This window comes from Mirounga leonina, unplaced genomic scaffold, assembly GCF_011800145.1.
Source record: "Mirounga leonina isolate KUSES-001 unplaced genomic scaffold, KU_Mleo_1.0 Mir_94, whole genome shotgun sequence".
Taxonomy (NCBI): Eukaryota; Metazoa; Chordata; class Mammalia; order Carnivora; family Phocidae; genus Mirounga; species Mirounga leonina.
In genome coordinates this window covers 4499496-4524991 of record NW_023270855.1, presented here as the reverse complement: position 1 = coordinate 4524991, position 25496 = coordinate 4499496, and the positions used below count along the sequence as shown (strand labels likewise).

General features: G+C 55.1%; 1 protein-coding gene across 3 annotated transcripts in view; it reads right to left on the bottom strand.

Annotated features, from left to right (window-relative positions):
- The window catches only part of SLC6A6 (solute carrier family 6 member 6), an 84146-nt gene that overhangs the window by 12391 nt on the left and 46259 nt on the right, over window positions 1-25496 (bottom strand). For all 3 annotated transcript variants that reach the window (XM_034997607.1, XM_034997609.1, XM_034997608.1), the window contains 6 exons: window positions 17817-17949; window positions 10172-10306; window positions 8883-8986; window positions 8629-8753; window positions 4703-4815; window positions 106-243 (listed from right to left, as the gene is read on the bottom strand). In XM_034997607.1, the coding sequence (XP_034853498.1) occupies window positions 106-243; window positions 4703-4815; window positions 8629-8753; window positions 8883-8986; window positions 10172-10306; window positions 17817-17949 (748 nt within the window). The remainder of the gene's footprint in view (window positions 1-105; window positions 244-4702; window positions 4816-8628; window positions 8754-8882; window positions 8987-10171; window positions 10307-17816; window positions 17950-25496) is intronic.

The following is a 25496-nucleotide window of genomic DNA, read 5'->3' as shown; positions in this document are numbered from 1 at the left end:
TGGTGGGGGTCAGGCCAACCCTGACCCGATCTTTGCAGCGTATGGAGGTCACCAAGAACCCTGCAGAGAGGATGGTCCCTCGTGCCAGGTGAGAAAGCCACCTACCTCCGTCACCATCGCCAGCCCCAGCAAGTAGCTGATGCTGCACACGAAGGCGATGAAGATTTCCCGACGGAAACCCTTCCTTAGGAAGGATGGGTAAAGATCGACCAAGGACGTGACCTGTCCTTCGACTTCAACAAACTGTGGAGGAGAAGAGAGTGGTTGAGCCCCAGGTGCCCAGCACCTCCCCTCTGCTCAGAGAGTCCCCAGCATGCGCAGAGTAGCCTGGGGGGTCAAGTCCAAATGTATAAACCTGACCTGGTAGGCTCTGCCTGGGGAGTCCTGCCTGCTGGTCAAGCCACAGTGGGCCACACACAGTTCTCCAAATATCCCACACGTCCGTCTCTTTGCTTAAGCTCCTCAGAATGCCTTTCCTTCATCCTTCAAGACTCAGCTCAAGAATGACCTCTTCTCTGAAGCCAATGTTGACCTTCCGCCTTAGCCCACTGGCTGGAAAATATGTGTTGGCACGAACACCTCCCCCCATTTCAGTCTTGGTCCTTTCTGATGCTGAGGGCAGTGTCCCCTCATTTCTGTGCCTTGAGTGCCCAGATGGGCCAGGCACGCGTGGCTGCCCAGCAGACACATGAAGAATGGGGAGGGGGCTAACTCAGGGCAAGTCTGGGCCCCACTTTCCCCAACAGATTCACACGGTGGGGTTTTAGCTCCGTGGGGATTGTGGATCCATGAAAGAATCCAAGTGCCCACATGTGTGAGCCAAGGGCTCACCGTGCCCCCGGGAACCCATTCCTGGGCTCCCAAAGGGAAAGAAGCCCATTTGAAGGGGCCCCTCCTTGGGTAATGTGCTAGGATCATTCTCAATCCCTCTAAATCTTTCCATCTTTGCAATTAACAATGTAACTTGGAGACTGATCCATATCATTACACGGAGAGCTGCCTCTGTTTTAAATGGCAACACGAAACTCTGTCCTGTGGACTCGTATCGTCATGGGTCTGACCGATGCCCAGTGGATGGGTTCCAGCCTTCTGCGGCTGCTGACCTGGGCAAGGACTCTTCCTCCCCCTCTAGCTGTGGTGCGTAGGTATCGCAGCTCAAGCCGGAAGCAAAGCTTCAGGGGTGAAGGGCACGTAGAAGCATTTTACATTTGGGTAGCCACAGCCAAACTGCTCTGCCAACCAACACACCCTCCAAGGCCTGCCCGTCAGATTCCTTTAAAAGTTGAAAAGCTAAAACCTTGACCTTTCTGTTCTTTCATCTGTGAGAGGCATTTGGGAAGGATGTTTCCCCAGCATTCCTACAAGAAAAATCCAACCACTTAACTCCTTTGGGATGCATCACAGGAGGATCAAGGAATACAAACAAGGAGCAAATCCCTTTCATGGCCGAAAGGGGCTGGAAAAATGATTCTTCATTGCCAGGAATTCAGGGAAAAGATGAGCAAGAGGCTCTTGAAAGGGGCCCAAAGAAAAGGGGCTGATGGTTTGACCTCTGATTGGTGTGTCAGCCAACGGGGTTTTGACCCTAAACTGCCACGGAATTATAGAAAACCAGCTCAAACATCAATCTTCAAAAGGAGTTTAGAAACAAAGGTCCTTTCCTTTTTGAGATGGGGAAATTAAAGACAGGAAGGAGCAGTGTCACTGTGAGTCAGGGTCAAGACCAGCACAAGCCCCTCATTTCCAAGTTCCCTGCCTTTCTGGAGAACACCGTCCCCACCCCTCAGTCCTGCTCCACCGGCCTCTTCAGACCTCCCTCACTGAACAGCTATGGGATCTGATTTCTCCAAGCGTCAGTCTTCTCCCCTGTACCATCGGGGGATCTTGCCTACTCAGTAGCAGGGATGTTGAGAAAGATGTGAAATCATGAGAGAAAAACTGGCAATAGCGTGATTGCTGTGAACCCAAGTCAGGGGCTGAGTGAAGTGCGGGGAAATGGGGCCAGCTCTCTCCTCCTCCAGTGCTGTTGGCTCTCTCGCGCAAGCGTCTGCCTCCAGGCGCATGGCATCCCTCCTCCACCTCACCAAGAAATACACAATGGTACGACGGATCCTAAGCCAAAGAGTGCTCCCCACGGATGCTAGGCATTTGGAGGGCATTTCCTTTACGTGCAAGGGTCACACTCCATCAGCGAGAGGCCTCTGCCTGAGGCTGCCTGGGGATCTCCGCGCTTCCATGGGAGGAAGCTATTTTGGGGGAACTCCAAGGTAAAGCCAGGGGGTATGAATTAACAGGTCAGGGAACGGGTGGCCCCAGGGGCAAGCCCATTCCTTAAACCAGCTCTGCATGGCCTCGGCGGAGTCCTTGTCTCCCTCAGCCTCGGTTTTCTGGGCTCGACAGGGCAACAGCTGTGCCCAGCTCTAGGAACTTGTGTTTAATGGGGACAGAGCTTAGTTTGGGAAGACGAAAAAGTTCCGGGGATGGAGGGTGGTGACGGTCACACAACAGCGTGAATGTACTTAACACCACTGCACTGCATGCTTAAAAATGGTTAAGACGGTCCATTTTATGTTATGTGCATTTTGCCACGTGCAGGTACATCAAAAGCCCGGCATGAAGCCTTGCCCACAGGAACGCCTCGCATGACAGAGCTCCGACTGTATTCACAGTGCATGAGGCAGTCACCGGCATCTGCAAAACCTTCCCCTACAGCCCCGAGTTCACACAGCAAAGAGATGCAAAGGAGGGATTCCAAAGGAGGCCATCAGACTCCTGAGACATCATGCCCTGGCTCCTGGGGTTCAAATCCCCATCATGCTCTTCTTGGTATATCAACCAGGCAGGTCATTTAAGGGCTCTGAACCTTGAGTTTCATGTTCTGAGCGGAGAGGGTACCAGCTCCCCCTGAGGCTGGCTTTGAGAACTGGCCACGATGCCCCGAGCCTGTTGGCCACCACGAGGCCTAGCTCAGAGGTGCAGATCCCCAGCCAGGCCCCCCCTACCTCCCAGGGGAAAAACCTAATGAATAAACCACCTCTGCTCACTCAGGAAGCAGCTTCCACAGCCCAAGAGGCCCATTTGGGGCCCATGGAGATGTCATGCTTTGTCATTTATTAACCTCTCTCTGTTTTTGTTTTTTGTTTTCACTTAGAGCTTTGGAAGAAGTTATAAAAGCCATTTGCTTGGGGCCTCCGAAGGCCAAACTCATTAACGAGGGATGATTAATGGAGTCCTCTTGCTGTTTATACAGCTCAAGCCCACCAACAACTGCACAAGTATTTTGTTTTCAGGCTCCCAAATGTTTCCACTCTGTCTTCTCTGCTAATCCTGATCCCCATCCTGCCAAATCCTTCGCTCTGTTCTTGACCTCGCTGGCAGACTGCCTCCTCTCCTCTGCTCGACCTTCTAAGATGCTCCTCCTACCTGCTTCTGAGTCCACAAGGACCCAACCCTGGGCCCTGGTGCGGAGGCTGCTGCCCACAGGTAGGTGGTGAACCCCTCTCCTGACCTGGCAGCAGGCCTCACCTCTCACAGGGTCCCAGCTAACCAAAGATTTCCCAGGAGGCGGCCAGAGACCCAGACAACACAGGAGATGGCAAAACGCCGCCCTTTCAGATGTTGGCCCCCCGGGTGGCACGGCTTGTAGGGTTCTGGTCTGGGCGTACCACCAGCCCGCCCTGCATACCCGAACTCCCCGGTCCTGGAGTCATGCCCGTGCTCTAAACTGTCCTCTTGAGACACCCCCAAGGTGAATACACATATCTCCAGGAGAACGTGTCCAGGAGTTCACTCTACTGTCCTCCAAGCACCACTAGCTGCTCTGTGTCAGGCACTGTGCCTGGTACGTCATACAAGGCAGTGGAGGTATAATCATACCCATTTACCAGATGAGAAAACTGAGTCTCAGACAAGGGAGGCAAAGTGCCCAATGCCACACAGCAGCGTGGGGGCTTGCAGCTGTGACTCCAAAGCCAGACTCGGCCTCTGGTTGGCTCTCACCGACATACCCACTGGAGGCCTGAGCCCTGGAGGGATGGGATGTAGGGGTTAAGACGTGCAGGGCAACAGCCACACGCAGGTGGTGGGTATACGAGAGAGTCCTGCCGTGGGAGGGCAGAAGCCAGGAGGGCCAGAGGACAGGGCGGGTCTGAGCGAGGCACCCCAGTGCTTAGTTGTTCACCGAGCACTGGAGGATCACAGTTTCACTGCATGGGGAACAACTCCCGGGCTCCAGGCCTCACTGAACACCAGGTGGGGCTTAGGCCTCTCTGGCTGCACTAGGACAACCAGGGACGGCCTGGGCCGTGACTGTCGTCCCCGGCCCGAACTGCCTATCTGCCGCGTCACTCATGGGCCCCCACGGGACCCTCCGTGGGAACACATCATCAGCACCTGGTCTTGTCCTTCTACTTCCCGTCTATGGCTTCGTTTTGACCACACCCTTCAAGTGTCCGTTTCCCCCTGGCTGGGGTCTAAGACTCGAACTCTGGGCCAGAGGTCCTCTTCCTGCTGCCCTGAGGCCTCTTCACCCCCACCCCCCGGGGTCCTAGAGGAAGCCTCGCTGGCTGCAGCTGGTGCAAGTCTGATGTGAGGGTGGGAAGGGGGTGACCACCTCACACACGGCACGCTGAAGGGGGCTTTCCCAGAACCCTGTTCCCCATGGGTGAGCCCTCCCCACAGCGTCCCCTCGACCCGTACCTACCTGGCTATCCAGTCCAAGCAAGAGAAGCATAATAAAAAAGAGAATGGACCAAAACGTGGGCAGCGGCATCATGGTCACGGCTTTTGGGTAGGCAATGAAGGCCAGGCCAGGCCCTAGAGGGAAGAGAGAATGGGGAGGGGCAGAGGGGGGGCACATTAGTGACTGAGCCCCCTGGAGCACTGGAGCTCACACAAAGACACTCGGGACTGAGGCGGTGTCCCAAACCCCAATGCAGGGAGGAGCCGGGTCTGAATTCCTGCCTGGGGGAAGCGCCCAGGCCTGCCTCCCTTTGGACGGGGCGCGCTGGGGCTCGGGCGGGGCCCCGTTTTAGCATCTGTCTCCTAGGCAGCAGCACCCGTGGCCTCACAGAATCCGGCAGGCACCGGGCATTTAGGAGAGGGAAATGGGACTGAGCCTGGGACTGGGAGTCCCAGGGAGCCTGGGTTTTGGGACTGGGACTGAAGTCTACCGGCTTGAAAAAGGAGCCCCCCTCCCCCAAACCAGAGCAACCACGCCAACGTCTGCTGGAAGGAAGCAAAGGGGGAAAGATCTGGTTATCTGAACTACTGAAGCCCCCGTTTGCAAAGAAAAGTTTTCGACTTCTGAGTTAATGACTGAAACACTGTGAAAGAGTACAGATCTCTTCAGGGGTGCATCTGCGCACCCCACCTGAGCAACGCCACAGCCAAGGCCCAAAGCTGAAGGGAGGTGTGCGCAGGGCAAGACCCCAGGCTCAGGAGACCATCCGTCATCTCCTCTTTACATCACCAAGTGCCCCTGCAGGGCCTCAGTTTCCCCACCTGGGAAGTGAGGGGCAGGATCCCAGAAATGCCTCCCAAGGAGCCTTCTTGTGCTCAGATTCTCAGATGCTGAAACCACTACCCTAGAAAAGGGCTTCTGGTTTCTAAAGAGGGGACCCTGGCAGAGGCAGGGTGTGGGAGATGGGAGCCCCGCCAGCTTAGAGGGCACCTTTCTGACTGGAAACATTCCAGAGACAGAGGGAAAAGTCTCCTCCCGTCTCCAGGGGGCCTGAGGGGAGAAGCCAGGGGGAGGAACCGTAACTGAGGCCCGCAGGTGCAAGAGGCGGTAGGAAGCAGCAAAAGAAAGGAGGCCTGAAAGGGGCTGAAAAAATAAAATCCACAACTTAAAATAAATAAATAAATAAATAAATAAATAAATAAATAAATTTTAAAAAGGTCAAGAAATGTGAAGACAAAAAAGGGCTGGAGGGCAGGATATTTAGAGCAGATATCAGAAACCCAAGGACTGGCTTAAGTATGAAAAACAAAAACAAAAACAAAAACAAAAAAACTGTAAAACAAATTGGAGCCAGAAACCACACCGTAGGGCGTGAACCACAACCGTGGCAGGCAGGGGCGAGCCCTACTGGCCCGAGTCTACCCGACTGAGGAAAACCCGACTGTGACCTGGCGTTCCCAGGCTGCGACGGTAGAAAACCCCACGAGAAGTGGGGGAAGGGGCGCTTGTACCAACCCCAAAGCCCAAGTTGGAACAGAAGCCGCGTGGGCACCTCGGCTGGGGCCCACGGGGCCCCCTCCACGCCAGCTCTGGCCCGACTGGTAGGCATCAGTGCGTGGGGATTCGAGTCCAGCCAACTGCGAGACAGATGTAAAATGGGGCCCCCCACCCCCCACCTGCCGCCCGCCACCCGCCACCCGCCGCCCACTGGGGCCTGGTGGAGGTTTTCTCAACGCGCTCGTTTCTGTATTTCAGTTTTGCCTTTGTCAAGCCAGCCTCTGGGAGAGGGTCTGAGCATCTTTCTCTAAAAGCGCACGGTGAACTATAGAGAGAGAAGTCCATGTGAAGGAACGCAGCCGCTCCGAGCACCAACGCAGGCCTCTCGGCGAGCAGAGAACGCGCCCCTGCCCGCACCGTGTGCACTCCGTTCGGCTAAATAATGATCTGGTTCAAATGCACTTCGCTCAATATGGTGCTTGTTAAAAGCTTATTAGAGAAATAATCATCCTTGATGTGTCAGCTGTTCAGACATCACCGTGGGGAATAAACGACAAGGTGTTTGAAGTGGACAGGAGGAAGAAAACAACTTAGGGTGATGATATAGACAGATATAAAAATACCTAGTTGTCCACGGAGAAAGATCTATTTTTTTATCCCACCACCAAATTCACTCCACACTCCTGGCAATCACAACTGGTTTGTAAGCCCTCGACTGAAAAAAAGGCACTGCAAAGGAGCCGCAAATCGTCTCCCCCCTCGTCCTTGGAACTGTCACACTCCCAAGTGGGTGTGGATCTTTCTGGAATTACTTTGTGTCCTCAGTCTCCGGCCAGCCTCTTGGGGTAGGAAAGCTACGTTTGACGGTCGGGTCTGGGACTGGGGGCAGTGGAGAGATGCGTGAGGCTGAGCTGTGGACTTGCCACCCTTGTCCTGCAACACTGGGCGGGGGGGGTGGAGGGTGGCAGAGAACATCTTCGCTAAGTGAGGATGAAAGCAGGGCCCCGGGCTCGGAGGTCAGAGAAGGTCAGAGGAGCTCAGGTGCATTCTCACACAGGGAAGTCCAGAGCTGTTACGTGCGTCCAGGGTGGGTGGGGAGGCAGGAGGTGGGGGGAGGTCCTCATGTCAGAGGGGCCTGTCCAGGAGACCCCAGCTCAGACCCTTACCAGCCCGAGCAAGGCCCTTGCTCTCAAGCCACTGGTCTCCTCATCTGCAGAACAGACGTCTACATGCACAAGGCTGAGGTATCCCTGACCCCCAACGCTAGGGTGCTGTGGCTGAGGAACCAGGACACCGCCCAGTTTCCCACGAGGGCAAGGGCTCCAGCTGCGTCTGACTCTGGTCCATGGTAGTCCCTGGAGTTAGGACATCAGGCTCTCCTCTGGGCCTGAGAGAAGCCTCTGCCCAGGACCCTCGCCTGCCTCCATGTGGTCCCAGAGAGGTGGTGAGAAATCAGGAGGTCGGGTGCAGCAGAGGACGTGTACAAAATAACCAAACCTTGCACGCAGCTGATGACCACCCGCCAAGTGAATGGGCAGGATAGGAGTGAGGCGGAGAAGGGGCAAAGGTGGAATCTGGGGATCCTGGGAGCCTATGGTTCTTGTTCCCATATCCAAACCACTGCAGTTATATAGCTGCGGTTCTAGGACTTAGAACATCCAGGGGCAAGTCCTAGAATACTGCGGTGCTGAGGCTCTAGGATTCTAGCAACTGAAGACCTCATCATATTCAGGTTCCAGAGCCACCTTGCTGGAGCTCCAGGATCCCAGCCTGGAATCCCAGGCTTTACAGAGTCCATCATTCTAAGACTCTTTCCTCTACTTCCAGAAGGAGCACCCCACCAACAGGGCCCACACCCTGAGGGAGTGACACTGTCCCCCCCAAACTACCCCCAAATTGGATCTGTCACCGTCCCAGAGGGCGGCCGGCATGCCCACTGTCTCTCCCCCACCCGCCGCCTACGGTGGTGACTGACACAGGGCAGACTCTGTTAATCAAGAACATCGGTGGAATGAATGAATGGGTTTGCTAGAGGGAGCGCGCTGGGAGCAAAGTGCAAAATACAGAAACCAAAGCTGAGAAGGTGGTGATGGAATGCCGACTGGTGGCTGGCTTGGGCCTGAGTTAGGAAAGTGGTTTCTGTTGCTGAAACCAGGAGTTTGCAGGGGGAAGGAGAGGGAGGGAAGACCACACAAAAGTAGCTAAATAGTCCCCAACTTAACCAACCCCCACGTTCCTGCAGCCCCTTGGGCCAAATTGCAACGAAAGTGCTTAAAGTTTAGCTCTTGTGCTCTTTGATACTTTGGGGACATCTTGGTGGGGGGGGTCCGTTTCGGAAACCAGGCTCGTCCCCCCCCCAAAGCCCCCTGGGGTCTGGCTTCATGCCTGCAGTACTCGGCTTACACACTAGGTGGCAGTGCCCACCACCACTGCCACCAATACCACCATACCTGACTCAGCCACATCAGCAATGTCCACCCCTTGCTCTTGTGCCATGAAGCCCAGGATGGAAAAAATTGCGAAGCCAGACACAAAACTGGTACCACTGTTCAGGCATCCCAGCAGCATACAGTCCCTAAGTTACACATATGTCAGGGAGCAAGTTAATTCACAACACAAGGAAGCCACGCTCCCTACTTCTTCTCTTTTTTCTTTAAACATCATCATTTCTAAGGTCCACCGGGCCCGCTGGCGTGACACTTGCCTGTACGAGTTGTACTTGTACTTGTTGTAGCTCCCCAGAGAGGTCATGGCCCCCAGGCAGATGGCATAGGAGAAGAATATTTGGGTCCCAGCATCAATCCACACCTATGGGGGTTGGGGTGGGGGTGGCAAGGAGAGAGAGAAGGGGCCAGTTAGAGCCAGCTTCCTGGAGGAGACGGTGCGGGTTCCCGGCCACCTGAAGGACTGCACCTCAAAATGTGCAGATTCTCGACGGCAATCAGAGCATTCGTGCTGGAATCCAAGGTGTCTTTCAAGGCAATATTGAGTTGCAAGGAAGCCCAGAAGTCGAAGAAACCCCTAGTCACTCAGTATCAGGATTATGAGGAAAGGCTTTTGGAGCAGATGGATCTGAATTCCAACCATGAAATGATTGTGAGCAAGAGGACTCCCGCCCAGAGCCTCGGTTTTCACATCTGTAAAATGGGCTCTGCTGCACTATTATGCAGGTTCTAAGAGTAAAGATTTAGCCCAGTGCAGACAGGTGGTAAGACCGTTAAGTCAAGGCTGCTATCAGGACTGTAATTGCTATTGTCTGGAGCGGGAAGGAATTCCCTAACGGATCATGCAGGCAAAGCTGCTCTCCAGAACCTTCATCCAGCAGCTCCGGAGGGCCACAAAGCTGCCTTCCCAGTTGTCCTCTGATGTTGGCCAAGCCCCCGCCCCGGCCCCCCCATCCTGCCCAGGGCAAGAGGGCAGTGAGGAAGAGAACCAAAGCAGCACAGGACCTTGAAGGCCACCTGAAGGCTGAGGATCCTGGAGACAAAAGGTCCTCAAATGGGTCAATAAACATCCCAGGGCTTTCTCCAACCCCTTGCGGTCACGTGGCCGAGTGCCCGGAGCTGGGCGTTCAGTATCTGCCCCTCGACCTTCCAAGAGCTCAGTACCCACTCTGAATTCCAACGTCAGCCAAGGAAGCCAGCAGCGCTCCTGGGCCAGCTCCCCCACCCCCATGATGCCGCCCTCCTGGCCGCTGCGGGCAGAGACCAGGGCCAAGGAGGAGACTAGCTCCTAAAAAGACTTCTCCCCCCTTTCCTGGCACAGCGCCTGAAGGAGACTGTGGCTGGCCTCAGCAGTCCCCCACATGGAAAGATACACACACAGCTGGAAAGGCCCACGAGCATGCTAGACAACCTGCCACAGCCCAGCGGAAAAGTACTGGGCGCTGATGGCCCGACTCGATTTGTGCCCCCAAGACCGTCGGCCTAGCTTTCCCCGCACCCTGCCCTGCCTGGCCCTGGGTGGGAGGGAGGACGGGCTGCCCTGCGGTACCTGCGGGTCCTCGAGGCGGCTGATATCGGGGTACAGATAGAACTTGATGCCTGCGCCTGCCCCGGGCAGCGTCAGTCCACGGACCAGCAGCACCAGAAGCATAGCGAACGGGAAAGTGGCCGTGAAGTAGACGACCTGTGAGGGCAGAGAGTGATTCAGGGGAACCCCGGCATCAACCGCTGCTGTCAAATTCAAGCATTCTCCCCGAGGCCAGGGGTCTGGAGCCGAGCGTGCTGTTTCCCTTGCTCTGTGACCTTGCGCATGTTGCTTAACCTCTCTGGGCCTCAGTTGCCTCCCCTGTAACCTGGGTATAATACCAGTACCTGCCTCACAGATTTACTGAGATTCAATGAAAACAATCCTGTAGATATTTACTGAATATCTAGGCCTTGGAAACAGAGTGGTGGACAAGACAGAAATCCCTGCCCTCACAGAACAGACATTTCTTTTTCTTTTTTTTTTTTTTTTAAGATTTTACCCATTTATTGGACAGAGAGAGACACAGCGAGAGAGGGAACACAAGCAGGGGGAGTGGGAGAGGGAGAAGCAGGCTTCCCGCTGAGCAGGGAGCCCTACATGGGGCTCAATCCCAGGACCCTGGGATCATGACCTGAGCCGAAGGCAGATGCTCAACGACTGAGCCACCCAGGTCCCCGGAACAGACATTTCTAATGAGTGAAGAAGGAAAATGCAAAATAAGAGTGTCAAATATCAAGTGTGTATGAAAAAGGCTTAGCCCCATGGTTGGCATGTGACACCACGTATTAGCTAACATTACAACTGTTAGTATGACTCTTAGGGTTACGAATCAGTCAGGTGAGGGTTCAAACCCCAGCTCTGTCCCCTCGCTTGCTGTGTGACCTTGGACGTGATGCTTCACCTCTCTGGGCCTATTCCCTTATGTATCAATGGAGACAACAGTAATAGAAGATCTCCATCAAGAGGGGAAGTGAGGATTCGATGAGATGGTATTTGGAACACCATCGAAACAGTGCCTGGCACGTAGGTGCTCAAGAAATGGGGCCTGTTGTCGACACTGATTTTGTAGGAAGTGCACACGGAACTCCTGGGAGGAAATGAAGCTTCTAAAGCCCCTTGGCCAGGAGACTGGGAAGGGCCCCCCCCAACTTACTTGGGGCCTTCGGGAGGCCCCACAGCCCTCCCTGGATCACACAGCACATCCCGGGCAGCCCAAGGTCAATTGGAGGTGGGGACCCAGAGATGGCCCAGGCTGGGCTGTTCCATCGCCAAGGGCCTGCCCTACTTCCTCTCCTTCTCCTCTCCCGAAAGCGCTGGTCTCCAAATATCCTGTACCCTCAGTTCTCTCGGATGGATTTTTCCCTATCTTTTCATTGACTGTGAGGCATTTCCAGGCAGGGTTCATGCCTGGGAGGAGCTCAGAGGTGCGTGGCTCTGAACGGACGGCGAGATGCTGGTGTTTCCAGCAGGGCGCTGGCCGAGCAAGGACGCCCCAGGCACAAGGCCACTTGGTGCTCACCGCAGCCCACAAACTGGCGTGCTGGCCACCGTGCTGACAGAGGAGGAACGGGAGCTCAGCAGGGCTCGGAGACTTGCCTGCGTCATTCCCAGGGCGCGGGAGCTGTAGTCAGGGCCCGTGGAGGGTAACCACCTTGTTCTGAGCAAAGGCACCAGGCATTTTCACTTCCCCAATGCAGCACATACAGAAATTGCCTGTTGACCACCTGAAATGCTAAGACTGGGTCGCAGAGCCCCTGACTCCCTCAGGGCCTTGGGGGCCAGGGGACCAGAAAGGAATGACTACACAGCCAGTGTATCCATTTTACAGGTGAGGAAACCCACACCCAGAGAGCAGGATTAACGTGTCCGTGTTGCTGGGGGCTGGGGGCAGGGCCAGGTTACTGCAGGGCACTTCTGGGGCCCACGTAGGTACCAGACACCGATGGAGGGTGACGGAGCCCTGAACCCCAACTATCTAGCACAGAAACCCTTGCTGGAGCACAATTCTTAGACAGCCAACATCCCTGTGGGTAGAAACAACTAGAAAGGGGCTTTGGAAAAGGGCAAGGAGAAAGCTCTCAGGGCCTGCCTGGCTCAGCTGCCCTTGGCCAGTACCACCAAACAGCATTTATTGAGTGCTTACTGTATGCCTGGCACTATTCCAAGTGCAGTACTTCTGTACTTAGTTGGTCCCGCCCTAACCCTTTGAGGCAGGTTTCATTACTAGCCTCATCTTGAAGGTGAGGACGCCGAAGCCCAGGGAGTCGCCAGCTTGTCCACAGGTCACACAGCACTTAAGTGCCCCAGAGCGTGCCTCCAGACAGAGGCAGAGCAGTCAAAAGCCCTTCCCCGTCTGGTACTTTATTCGACCCTTTCAACAACCAGAGGAAGGCTGGACTCCCCAAGGGTGCAGGTCGGAATTCAAGCTCGCTGTCTGGCTTGCTGTGAGACCTTGAGCAAGCTACTGTCCCTCTCTGGGCTTCATTTTCCCACCCGCGAAGCGAGAAGCTCAGACCAGATGAGCTCTGGGGTTCCGTCCAGCTCTGCCGCTCTGGGCAGAGGGAGAGAGTGGCAGGGAGAGCCCACTCGGGGTCACCCGGGCTGGGGTTTGGATCCCACCTCTGCCACCTCCCAGCTGGGTGGCTTGGCCTCAACTCCCATCTGTATGAGGAGGAAAATGAGGGTGCTTACTTCACTCGCCATCCTCAAGAAACCTGAGCAGTGAAGACTCTCCTGCTGATCCCATTAGGCTACAGGGCGGGCCCTACGCCTGCCTCTGTGGTTCCCCTCCAGCCCCCGATGCCTTTTCTCCATCTGGGCCTCAGTTTCCCCAGCCACCCCCTCTTCTTCTCCTGAGGCAGAGAACCCTCCCAATTTCCCAAGGACAAGAAGGCAGGCTTGGAGGAAGGGGGCAGGTCAGGAAGCCACAGAAGGGGTGAAAGAAAGAAAACCAGCATGCCCCCACCCCTGCCCCCCAGGCTGCTCCTCCCTTCCTGCAGACAGGCCCTCCACTGGTTCCCACCTCTGGGCCCTGCTGTGGACCACACCAGGGGCTGGTGGCTGTCCCCAAAGCCAGCCGGGCCCCACTGGGCTGGGCAACCAGGCTCTGGCCAGAGGGCTTTGTGTCAGGGACACAGGAAACCACCCCGGGATGGGGGTGGCTTCCCTTTTTTTCATGTATTAAATCTGTTTAACAAGCACTTAAGGAGCACTTACTGTGTGCCAGGCTAAGAGCTTTATGTGCGTTAACTCATTTCATCCTCACGACAACCTGAAGAGGTAGGGAAGTGAACTACCTGCATATTCTAGAGGAGAAAACAGGCCCCAAGAGGTGACGTCAGGTGCCTGGGGTCACGGCGCTAGTAGGTGGAAGAGGTGGGACGGGACCCCTGCCAGCTGGCTTCAGAGTCCCGGGTCTTTTGTGTGTGTGTGTGTGTGTGTGTTTGCGTGTGTGTGTGTGTGTTTGCACGCACTTTACCACGGTTCGTCCCCCGATCCAAAAGAGGACAGCCCCACCTGCTCACACAGCCCTACCTGGTCACGCCACCTCATCTGCCTCTTTGGAAGCCACCCTTGTTTTGCAGAATTTGCTGCTGAGGACAAGCCCCTGAGAGCCATTCTCTCAACTTTTCCGTGACTCCCCCGGGATCCTCACAGGAGAAGTTGATGCCAGCCGCCGCCAGTGGGCCTCTAGTGGTGGCCCAGCAGGCCTTGCCACGGGACATGGTATTTTTCCACTCTTGCTGGCAAGCCTCTGTGGTTCCTCTGAGCCCTTGACCCAAAAGCCCTGTGGCCCAACTGCCCTGGAAACTTGCAAGGACAACTATTCCTCATTCCCCTAGGGACGGCGGGGAGAGAGTGGCCCACAAGGCAGGAGGGAGATGGGCTAGTCTCCCACTGCCGCCCTGAACCTCCTTTGGGGGTAAAGGCCTGGGCAGCAGGGGTCACTCATCCCAAAGATGGAGGCTTCTAGAGGTGGGGCCATGGGTCTGTGCCTAGCACCTAGGCAGGCCCCGAGGGTCTTCACGGCACCCCTGTGTGTGCGAGGGGGGCATCACTAACTCCTTTCACATTAAGGGGAAACCAAGGCTCAGAGAGGGAAGGGGACGTCCCCAAAGTCATGCAGCTTGTGGGAGCAAAACTGAGATCCTAAACCAGGTCCGACTCTGACTGCCCCCCCCCCCCGCTTTGTTTTCAAGTGTGAGACGGAAGAGCTGGGGCTGCAGCCTCAGGACATGTCTGTGCTCATGTCCGTGATGACCGTACCCCCCTTTGGGTCCCCAGCACCGTACTTCCTGAGCGACGGTCTGGACTTGGCACCTCCCTGGCCTCATGCACTGGAGCAAGGACACGCCTGCCTCCCGTCCCCACGGTCAGGCTAGCCGAGGGGGAGGGCAGGCAGCAGGTGATGCTTAGGAGGTGGAAGAATGCAGGGCACCAAGGTGGGGAGCTGGGTTGCCTGGGTTCAAATCCCACTTGGCCACCGACACCTCAGAACATGAGGATGATGGAATGAGCTGTAATGGACAGCCCTGAGACTGGGGCCTGGCGCCCACGCATGACACTGCCTTCGCTGCCGTTATCACTGTCTGGTGTATGAATGAAGCCCCTGCAGATGCTGGGCCAAGGTTCAGACCCTTGGAATGACGACAATTACAAAAAGGGGAACTGAGGCTCAGAGAGGCAAAGTGACTTGAACTTGGGTCCTGAGCCGCCCAGGCCCTCCCTCCATCCACCCCCAGCTGGACCAGGGTCAGCCACTGAAGCACGGCCAGGGCCAGGATGAGGCCCGTCCTGATGCCCATGGGCCCAGCCCCCACAGTGGCCGTGAACCTGGTCTGTGGCCAGGGCTGGAAGCCATGGTTGGCGGCGGGCGGCGGGCGGGCAGGCAGGCCATGGAGCTCAAGGAAGTCCACAGAGCCTTACTGTGTTTGTCTTGGCTTCTTGGGGCTGGCCCAGGCTCTGCTATTGTTCTGGGAGCCATGCCCGCCCCTCAGGGGCCTGGAGCGTGAGGAGGAGATTGTCTCCAGGGGCGGGGTAGGGTAGGGGGACCTCTGTCAAGTCACGTCTTCAACTGGCCACAGTTGCAGCCCGGTACCCTCTACTTTTTGATTTGGTTCTATCCTCCTGCCCCCTCTATTGTATCTTAAAGGTTGCCTGCTGTTTCTGGGAAACATCAGCCTCCTCCATCAGACTGGGGGCTCCCCCATAGGTTTGGGTCAGATATACCTCAGGGCCTTTGCATTGGCTGTTCGCCCTGGAATATTTTCTCCTCCAGATACCCACGTGGCTTACCCTTCACTTCCTTCGGATCTGTGTCCCAAAGTCCCCCTTCTTGGTGAGCCTGCCTGGCCACCTCATTTAAAAGTGTACCCCAACACTTCCCGTCCTCCTTCACCACGTTATTCTTCAGTCCACACCTGACTCCTAGATATTTTACACGCTCACCTTGTCACAACCAACAAATCTGTCAGCTCCCGCACCACAGAGATTTCGGTCTGTTCTGTGGACTCCCGAGTGTCCCCTGGCCCTAGTCCTACAACAGTGCCTGACGGACAGTAGAGGTTCAAAATGTATGAGTGCATCAGGAAATGATCATGTCTCCAGCATTGTTTGGGACGAGTGCTCCACAGAAACTTCCAGATAAACTCACCTCCACATGGGGAAACGGGAGGCACAGTGAAGAGAGCACTGGTGTTTAGGGCCCTGTCTGCGCCAAGCACTGGTGCTGGGTGCAGAGCACACCTTGTTGGAGCCTTCACCTTCACCCTTCTGTAAAAGAGGAAACCAGGGCTTCGAGGGGAGGGCGTGCCCCCGGACGAATCACTTCACCTCTCCCAGCTCAGCTCCCTCCTCATTTGAAGAAAGGCAGTAAGGAAACGGTTTGCACACAAGACAGAGGAGGAGGTGGGCCAACACTGGTGGACGAGCACCCCAAGGCTCTGTGGGGACTGCTCGAGGGGCCCCCTTCCTGCCTGTCCTGGTGGGACAATGTCAGCCTCGCCTGCTTCCTTTCCAGACTGGGTTTTAGGAACAGGCAGAGGGCCCTGCTCCAGACTCAGCCCCATTCTGCCTTTGCAATCCTAGAGACCCAGATCTTGCCCTGAAGTAAATGCTGGGATCTGTTCAGATCCACGATTTCACTTAAGGGGCTCTTCATCCAGGAGAGCATGGTCCTTAATGTAAATTCCAGTGCAGCAAAGGCCCCTTCTCCGAGTGATGTCACCCCTGCCCGTCACCGTACCTCAAATGCCACCTTAACTTACTCTTTGGACCTTCGGGGGCTTTTAGACCTCAAAGAGATGTTCCCCCTGCCAAGATGAGTGATAGGAGGGAAATGCTAGGTGGGGGCCATATAAAGGCAGATCGGCCAACTCCTTCTCTCTGGCCTAGAGCCTTGGGTGCAGGCTCACACCTCTGATCACCACAGACCCTTCCGCACTGACCACATCACAGTGACCACGATACCGGCCAGGGTCTTGGTTCTTGGGTAATTGTTCAAGTCTAAGTTAACAGGAAGTGTTTTAGTTATAGGCTGTTGTTTTCATTATGGGAAATATACCAGTTATACCTAAAACCTCAATGATAACCTAACATTTTAATGATCAGCTACCACCTTGGTTAATAGCTAACGTTCTAGGGTGCCTGGGTGGCTCAGTCATTAAACGTCTGCCTTTGGCTCAGGTCATGATCCCAGGGTCCTGGGATCGAGCCCCACATCGGGCTCCCTGCTTGGCAGGAAGTCTACTTCTCCCTCTGCCACTCCCCCTGCTTGTGTTCCTGCTCTCGCTCTCTCTCTCTCTGTCAAATAAATAAATAAAATCTTTAAAAAAAAAAAATAGCTAACGTTCTAGTCATCGTGTAACATATTAAATCAGCCGCGAATATTTCAGTGATGGCTAACAGTTTGGTTAACAACTAACATCTTGGTTACGAGCAAATGACTTAATCATCACCGAAAGCTTTCCTTAATAACTAACATCTTAGTCTCCAGCCCAAGTGTTAGTTGTGAGAGAATTCGCACAGACTTAGCATCAGCAATCAGACTTAGCAGCCAAACTCCAAGTCTGTGCTTCTCAAACCTCCAGGTGCATTTGGATTATCTGGGGATAACCGTTCAACCGTGGGTTCTGATTCTGTAGGTGCAGGGCAAGCCCATGGGTCTGCATGTCTAGCAAGTCTGTGGGGAATGCTGATGCTGCCCGTCGGGGCACACTCTGCCAAGCAAGGGTTCGTGTTGTGGGTGGATCGCTGGTAATCAACAGTAAGTCACCAGGTCACCTTGCTACCTGCTAGCTTATCAACGCCAATGTTTGTTATCTGCTAACATCTGCACTACCACCACCAACATCTTGATATGGGAACCAGTGGTGTATGGGAGCTTGTGCAGGCTCCAGAGAGCCCAGCACCTGACTTTCAGGAATCTTGTTAGCTAGTTGTTAAACCATCGGTAACTTGAAATCAGACATGGTGGGAATATTTACACCATGAAGTGGGCAAATGCAACAGAGCAGGCCTTATTTTCTTTCAGAGGACTGCTTTAGCAACCTATGCTGGCTCTTCGGTCTGGGTCGGTTTCAAGCAGGAGGGCCTGGGGGGATGGGGATAGAGTCTCTGCTGAGGGTAGACCCCCCTGAGGCAGGGGAGGGACAGATGCACAACTCACTTTCCCCGTGGACTTGACGCCCTTCCAGATGCAGAAGAAGCAGACCAGCCAGACAAGGAGAAGGCAGAGAGCAAGGTCCCACTTCAAGGAGCCAGGGTCGTCGATTCCTGAAGACAAGCTCAGCACGTTGCGCCTTCAAGCAAACAGAGCCACAAGTCAGTCGGGCCGGGCCCTGGGGCAGAGAGAGCTGAGGCCAGGGCTCCAACAGCCTGGGGTTGAAACCCTGGCTCAGGCACCGTGTTTCCACAAGCCCCCTCGCCTCTCCAAGCCCTGGAATCCCCATGGGTCTCTGAAGCAGTACCCATCCACGTCACAGGGTTGTGGAGAAGTCAACAAGGGGATAGATTCGGACTCCTACCTCAGGTGAACCTGGGATCAACCCCGCCTGGCCTCGGGCAAGTTAAGTACATCTCCAAGCCTCAGTTTCCTCATCTGTAAAATGGGTACTAATTCCCATGTGATCGATTCTCAGTAGACCCTTCTTCAGTGCCCATTTGGGCCAAACAATGGGTTCAAACTAGGCTCTACCGTGTAAAATCAATGGCTTTGATTTACACTCTCTGTCCCAGTCCTCTTTTATGTTATTCACCCCTGTTTCTTATCTGGGTCTCCATGAAAATGTAAGCCTCAAGAGGGCAAAGTGTTTGTTCTATATGTGGCCACAGAGCACCTGCCCACCTCTTTACAGGGATCATTGTCAAGAGAAAACCCACACAAAGTACTAACGATAAGATCCGGGGTGAAGCCAGCACTGGGTAAACCTTATTGTTTCCATCCTAGCCTTGAGATGCCCAGAGCAGCTCTCGGCACCTAAGCAGTGCTGGTCTCCTGCCCCCAACTCCCTGCAGGATTGTGAAGGTCTCAGGAGGAGGCAGGTAGACGGTCTGAAGGCTAATCGGCACAGAGCAACCACCAGCCCTGCCCAGCATCACGCCGCAGACGCTGGGTCTTTGGAGTCCAAGAACCTCGCTGACCTGCAGAAGACGCCTATGGGCACCTGCTCGCAGACACATCCCTGAGGGGCCGAAGCCATCTGAAGTCGGGGTGGGGCAGCGCAGGGTGCTGGCAGCCAGAAGCCACAAAACTCAATGCCAAGAAACTGTCCCCATGGTCCCAGAGCTCTGATACTGAAGCAGTGACCAAGGGCGGGCGCATCAAGCACAGGGACGTCAGCCCGGCCCCCCACTCCATCAGGGTCCCCCGTCCCCTGACTCCTAGGCTGCTGACCACGGGAGACAGGCAGTTTGTGCTCCTCTGGGAAAAGCGGGGATTCCTTCTGACCAAAGTTAGCTCCTGGTTTCAAGGCCACACTCCAGCCCAAGAGGCAGAGAGAGGGTATGACTTCGTGCCCCAATATCCTCTTCTATAAAACACAGATAACAGCTCCTGCCCCCAGGCTGCTGCCTGGGAATGCATTCGAGACCATTCCCTAGCTCCCAGCCAGTCAGTGGTCAGGGCTCTGGGTCTCGGAAACCCCGCTGGACCAGGACACTTCATTGCTTTTCCTTTTTTTTTTTTTTTTCCACAGAAGCTTCAGCATGTGGACCTTGAATAAACCCAAGATCCCCATCTCAAGTGGCATCCAAGTGAGGCCTTTCTTTGGGCCGCCGCCGTGCTCCCAGCACCTAGAACGACACAGGGCACATAGTAGGGCCTCAGTAGATACCTGTTGAGTGAATGAACCAAGGACTCAACTGAGGTGACCGGCAAATTCACATGGCACTCGGAACCAAGTCATGAAACATTTCCATTCACCTTAAAAAGGGGCAGCATTCCTGTCCTTTTTTTTTTTTTTTGGTGAGAACCCCGACATCAAGGGGCTCCCCTCGGGCACCTCTGACAATGTGTGCTCAGAACATCCACAAGGCCTTTCCAGTTTATCTCATCTGATCCAAGGACGAAAGGCCATTTGCCCCATTTTACAGACGGGGAAAACCGAGGCCTGGAAGATTCAACCGCCCACAGACACACAGCCAGCGGTGGGCAGAACTAGCACCCTACACCCAAGCCTGCCAGACTCCCAAAGCCACTGCTCTGTGGACTCCCCCGCACTGCTCCTCTGATAAGCAGGGAGAATAGAGCCTAAACTTTGAAAAGAATCTGCCCCGTCCCCCTGCTATGGGCCAGGGTCCCCCTGAAGCCTCAAGCCAGGGGGCATCCCCACGGGGCAGGCCGTCCGCCAACCGCGCCCCGGCTGGGGCCCTGCCAAGCACGTGGGTCTGGCGGCGGTGGCTGCTTAGAACAAAAAGGCCTTCCCCGTGCAGCCTCCAGCGCCCGGCGCCTTCAATGAAGGCCCGGGGCATGCTGGGCAGCGGCCAAGGCTTCCTTGTGAATGGGCAGCGTCAGGGAGAGAGAGTGCTTCTCCACCTCCACACCTTGGCGCCTGCGGCAGCCACACGGTCCTCGTGCTGCCAGGGAAGCCTTTCCTGCCGCTCGGCGGACACCTGACTGGAGTCCCCGGCCGTCTCCCCGGCCACCCGCTCCCGCCAAATGTCACCTTCGGGTGAAAAGGCTGTCTTGCCCACCAGCCTCCGGACGGCCCGAGGACAAGGATCTCACAGGCGGGCACCCAGCAGGTGCTCAGCTAATGCTGAGGAGGGGCCCCGCCTTTTCTTTTCTCTTCAGGCCAGGTCGGCTGAGAAGCTTGAGTCCGCAGAGCTCAGACCACACCAAGCCCCTCGGTTCCCGGACACCCTTTCTGCCTTCTCCTACTCCTGCGCTCCGTAAACCAGCCGGGCCAGCCACAGATGGCAGGCAGGCTGGCTCTGGGCAGCTGACCAGCTACGGAAGCCACAACGGGGAAACCGAGTCTCCACCGCTGGTGGCCATCTCCTTGGAGGAGCTCATGACACCTCCGGGTGACACTATAAGGCATGTTCTCTTTGACCCAGCAATATGCCACTCCCGAGCCTCTCTCCCATGATAACTCTTGCACGTGTGGCCAACGACGGGGTCCAGCCCGAGCTAGTCATCACAGCACTGTCTGTAGGAGCAAAAGACTGGAAACCACCCAAACGGCCATCAATAGGGGCTCAGCAGCACAGAGAACACACAGTGGAATGTCACCCGGCCCTCGAGGTGGTGGGAAAGCTCCCTGCGCGCAGATTAAGAAACGGTATCCCGGAGATAAAGTAAGTATATAAAGCAAGGTGAACCGTGCTTATGGCATGCTCCCTATTGTGTTAAAAAGGGAAGGGGGTGGATGTACATTTGTGCTTGAATGCGCACAGACTATTTTTGGCAGGACACACAAGACGCGCTGGTTGCAGTCAGTCGCTGCCTGTGGGGAGGGGGGACCTGGTGGTGGGGATGCGGGGGAGGGGAGTGCACTTGGCCTTGGGTATCATTTTTTCTACTTGTTTTTCTCTTTGAATGTTTGATGTTTTTAGACGAATGATTCAATGTTTTTAATAGCACCTTTATAAAAATTATTTAGAAGTCTTGAAAATGTTTGTAATGGGCCGTGCAGACGTTCTAGGAATGGAATGAATGTGTCTCATCAGTCAGGGGTTGTCAAAACAGAGCCCAACGTGGGCTCGGGGCCAAAGTGACCGACATCCTTTCCAAAGATAGCCTTGGGTAGCCGTGGAGGCCGGAGTGCGTGTGCGGCCATCCGAATCCCTTTCTGAAGGGACCCCCGCGTGAAGGACCCTCCACAAATCCCTCCCGCGTGGGACTCCCACAGCCTCAGCCCCAGAACAGCAGACAGGGATCTGTTGGGCCTTCCCACGGTGGTGCGTGAGAGGGCTCAGTAAACTGTAGAGTGCTGTGCCCCAGAGGGACAGCCATGGCGCACTGCCCCTCAGCAGTCTCCTAACCACCCCAGGATACTGCATGGTACCCCAAATCCAGCCACATGTCCCCAGCACTGCCACCACTCCTGTCTGGACTCCCACTGCTTCCCAGAGCTTTTTCAGTGGCCTCCCCACTTGTCTTCCTGCCTCCACGGTCACCCTCCCCCCCAGGTCTGTTCTCATCGAGAGAGAATCTGTCCAGACCCAAGATGGGTCACACCACTCCTCTGTCCCACATCCTCCCATGGCTCCCACCTACCTGGCTAAAAGGCCCCCCTAACCTGCCCCATCCCTTTTGGCCTCCCTGAATAAGGTGGCCAAATACTCTTATCATTCAGACCTATTAATAAGGACACTGGGACCACAGGTATATAAATGAGACATGTCCAGGACAAGTTTATGTATGCTTGTCCCATCTTGAACCTCATCCCCCATATGGCCCCTTCAGCCAGTGTCTTCTGGTATGATCTCTGAATAGATTGAGCACATTCCTGCCTCAGGACCTTTGAACAGGTTGTTTCGTCAATCACTTGTTATAGGACATGCCAACTGCCTCCCTGTGTCATTTCAGGTCTCTGTTCAAATGCTACTTCACTGGGGCAGCCTCTCCTGGCCATCGTATAAAAAGTACCCCTGGTCACTCTCCTTCCCCTGCCCTGGCTTTATTTTTCATCATTTGTCATCGCTTTTATATTACAATTATATTTGTGCTATCCATTTAATGTCCGTCTGTCTTACTAGAATGCCATCTCCACGGAGGCAGGGCCTGTGTCTGATCCCTGCTGGATCCAGAACAGTGCCTGGCACAGAGTAGGTGTTCAATAGGCATTAACTGAGTAAAGTAACCGTACCCATTTGGTTGATGGGGAAACTGAGGCTCAGAGAGGTTCAGGAATTCGCCTGACATGACCCAGATAAAAATCAACCCTGGGCCTGGATCCCTTTTTCTGATGCTGCCCTGAGGACCAGCCACCCATATGCCTGGTCCTATTCTGCCCTTCATGAGGGCCCTCAGAATCCCAGGCTTCCCTGCATCGCTCATACAGAGGGAGGAGAACCAGAGGTGAGCTGCATTCTTGTCCAAGAATAGTAATGATTCATTCCAGGGTGGGATCCAAAAAAGAATCGCCTGGACGTCTGTTGTGAGTCGGCCGCCCCGCTGCCGTCCAGCCGGCACTCAGATGTAAATACGTCCTCCGAGTGGGCCAAATCGTTTCCTTTTGACTGCCGGCCAGCCATTTATTGGCCATGGCTCTTCCCTGGAGACTGGCGGAGGCAACAATTATAAAAGAGCCCGTCCGCCCTGAGCATGGGGCCACACAAGGCTTTCTCCACCGCCTCCTCCTTCCGACAGCTGCAGAGGAAGATTGGCTGAGCACGGCTTGTTTGCAAATATGACTCATTTCTTTGATTCTAATAAAGTCTAATGATACGTGCTGAGCTCCCAGGGGGCTCGGGAGGAACCAGGGAGGAAGGCATGGCTCCGGACAGATCTGGCCCCGCCTGTCTTCCAGGGCTGGGGTGAAGCAGGACCCTCGGGACAGAGCGAGGACCCCAGAGCAGGGACCAGCAGGATGAGGTTAACCGGGGGCAGAAGCTCTGTTTTCCATCACAGAGCAACTCTGAGTCAAATCATAAAGCTAGCGTGAAATGACTGTCTCAGGGGTCCCGGTGGCTTATACGGGGCTCTATAAGAGGACATCTCGCCGGCTCCTGCTGACAATGGTGCTTTAGTGTTGCAGATGAGGTGGGTCCACACCAAGAGAAGACCCCCGAGAGTGGGTCACACACACACGGCACAATGTTACCTGTGGCCGTGGACTTGTAGCTGGTGGGGACAGAGATACCAGTGTTGGAGGTGAGGGCTGGGAGCTCTGTTCTAGCTAGCTGCTTGTGTAACCTTGGGCAAGTCACTTAACCTCTCTGGTCCTCAGTGTCATACCCAATGAGCCATGACTGGAGGCCCTGTCCTTAGCACATCACTTGTCCTAGCTCTTTAACTCGAGCCAGACTGTGAGGTGTTGGAACCATGCTATCCTCAAAGTTTAGAGAGGTGAGGTGACTGCCCTGAGGTCATGCAGCTGGGACGTGTGGGGGCCAGAGGCAGGCTCCCTGCTCTAAGGGACCGGAGCATCACCCATGCTCCCAACTCTCTCCTCTAGTAAAACAAGAGAGGGGGAGGGCGGCTGGCAGGGATGATCAGCAAATTCCTTCCCTGTCCAGGGCCATAAGGAAGTCTCAGCTTTCATAGTGCCGTGTTATCTTGATTCCCAGGGAGCTCCCAGACACCCGTCGGGTATTGGTCCACCTCAAGGACCCACACGTCTGCTGCAGGTGAGAGAAATGGAGATAAACATCGGCTGGGGCTGGGCTTTGGCTCCAGGGGCATGGAGACCAGCACTTTGAGAGTATCCTCACTGTTCTGCAGCCTAACCTGGTACCAGTCACTGACACCTCAGTAATGTCCCCGTGAGCCTCTCCTAATGGAAACCCCAGAACCAGTCACTGTAGGGCCAGTGGCTATTTTCGGGGGAAATCATAGAAACTGTTTCACCCCGGAACCCAGACCCACTGATGGCTGAACCCTCTGAGGCCCTGTATACAGTTGGTGCTTAATATATGTCCTAGTCTCTCTCCCACTAGTGTGTTCCTTGAGTAGATTCAATCATGTCACTCCCCTTCTCGTATACCTTCCATGGTTCCCCCTCCTAGAGAACAAAGCTCAAACTTACCAGGCTAACATTCGAGGCCTCAAACCTTCTCCTGGTCCCATGTGTTCTATGCTCTGGCCAAACTCATGACTTAATGGTTCCCAAACACTTGTGTGTGTTCAGAATGCCATGCCTCGGCATGGGCTGTTCCTTCTCCCCAGAATGTCTTTTTGCTCTCCCTTTCAGCCTAGTGAGCTCCTATTTGTGCCTCAGAGCCCAGCTCATATGGCCCTTTCATTTGCAGATGAGGAAACTAGGCCTGAGAGGGGTAGTTAACTTGCTGCTCCAGGCTACAAAGCCAAGTGGATGCAGACATGGAATTAGTAAGAAGAATCAGCATCCAGTGAGCACTCACTGTGTTCAAACACTCTCACTTAATCCTCTCTGGCTGAGCCAGATCATAGTATGGGAAAAGCCACGAGAGGGTTCTGAGCTGAGAAATGCCATGTTTGGATTCACGCTTGTTGACTTCAGAGCTGCAAGGGTAAGGCAGGGAGAGGACAGTCCAGTGCTGGGGTCTGGGGGAGTGATGCTGGGGGTCTCATGGAGAGGCGGGGGACTGTAAGTGGGGAGAGTAGTCAGACTCTGGGTATACTTGAAAGGGAGAGCCCAGAGCATCTGGGAACTGGATGTGAGATTTGAGGCAGGCAGGAGTTGGGGAGGATTCCCATGTACTTCCCTACCTGAAGGGTCTCTGCAAAGATGAAATGCCAAAGAGAGGGACATGTCCCTGGCACAACGCTCATGGGAGCTAGTTATTCCACATTAGTTCTCTTTCCCTTCCCCTCTTTCATGTGCAGGAGAAGGGAAGGCTCTGGAAGGCCAGGGACTGGGCCCTTCTCACCTGTAGGGCCTGGCCCAGGGCTGCACTGAAGCCCCCAGCCCTACTCACTGGCCTCAGCCTCTGCTCATGCATGGCGGCGGGCCTGGTCTCCTCAACTAAGCCTGCATTCCAGGCTCTTGCTCTGTGGACCCCAGTCCTCCCCAGGGTTCCAGAAAGAGGGCAAGTTCTTTGTGGATGTTCAGGTGGGCTCACAAAGTTCAGCTAGGACCCGAAGGCTGGAGTGGGAGGTGAGCACCAGGCAGGTGGCCAGTGCTCTGTGGGCTGAGAAAGTCCATCCGGATCCTGTGGGCCCTGGGAAGCTGCCTGCAGGCCCAGGACATTTCCAAAGATA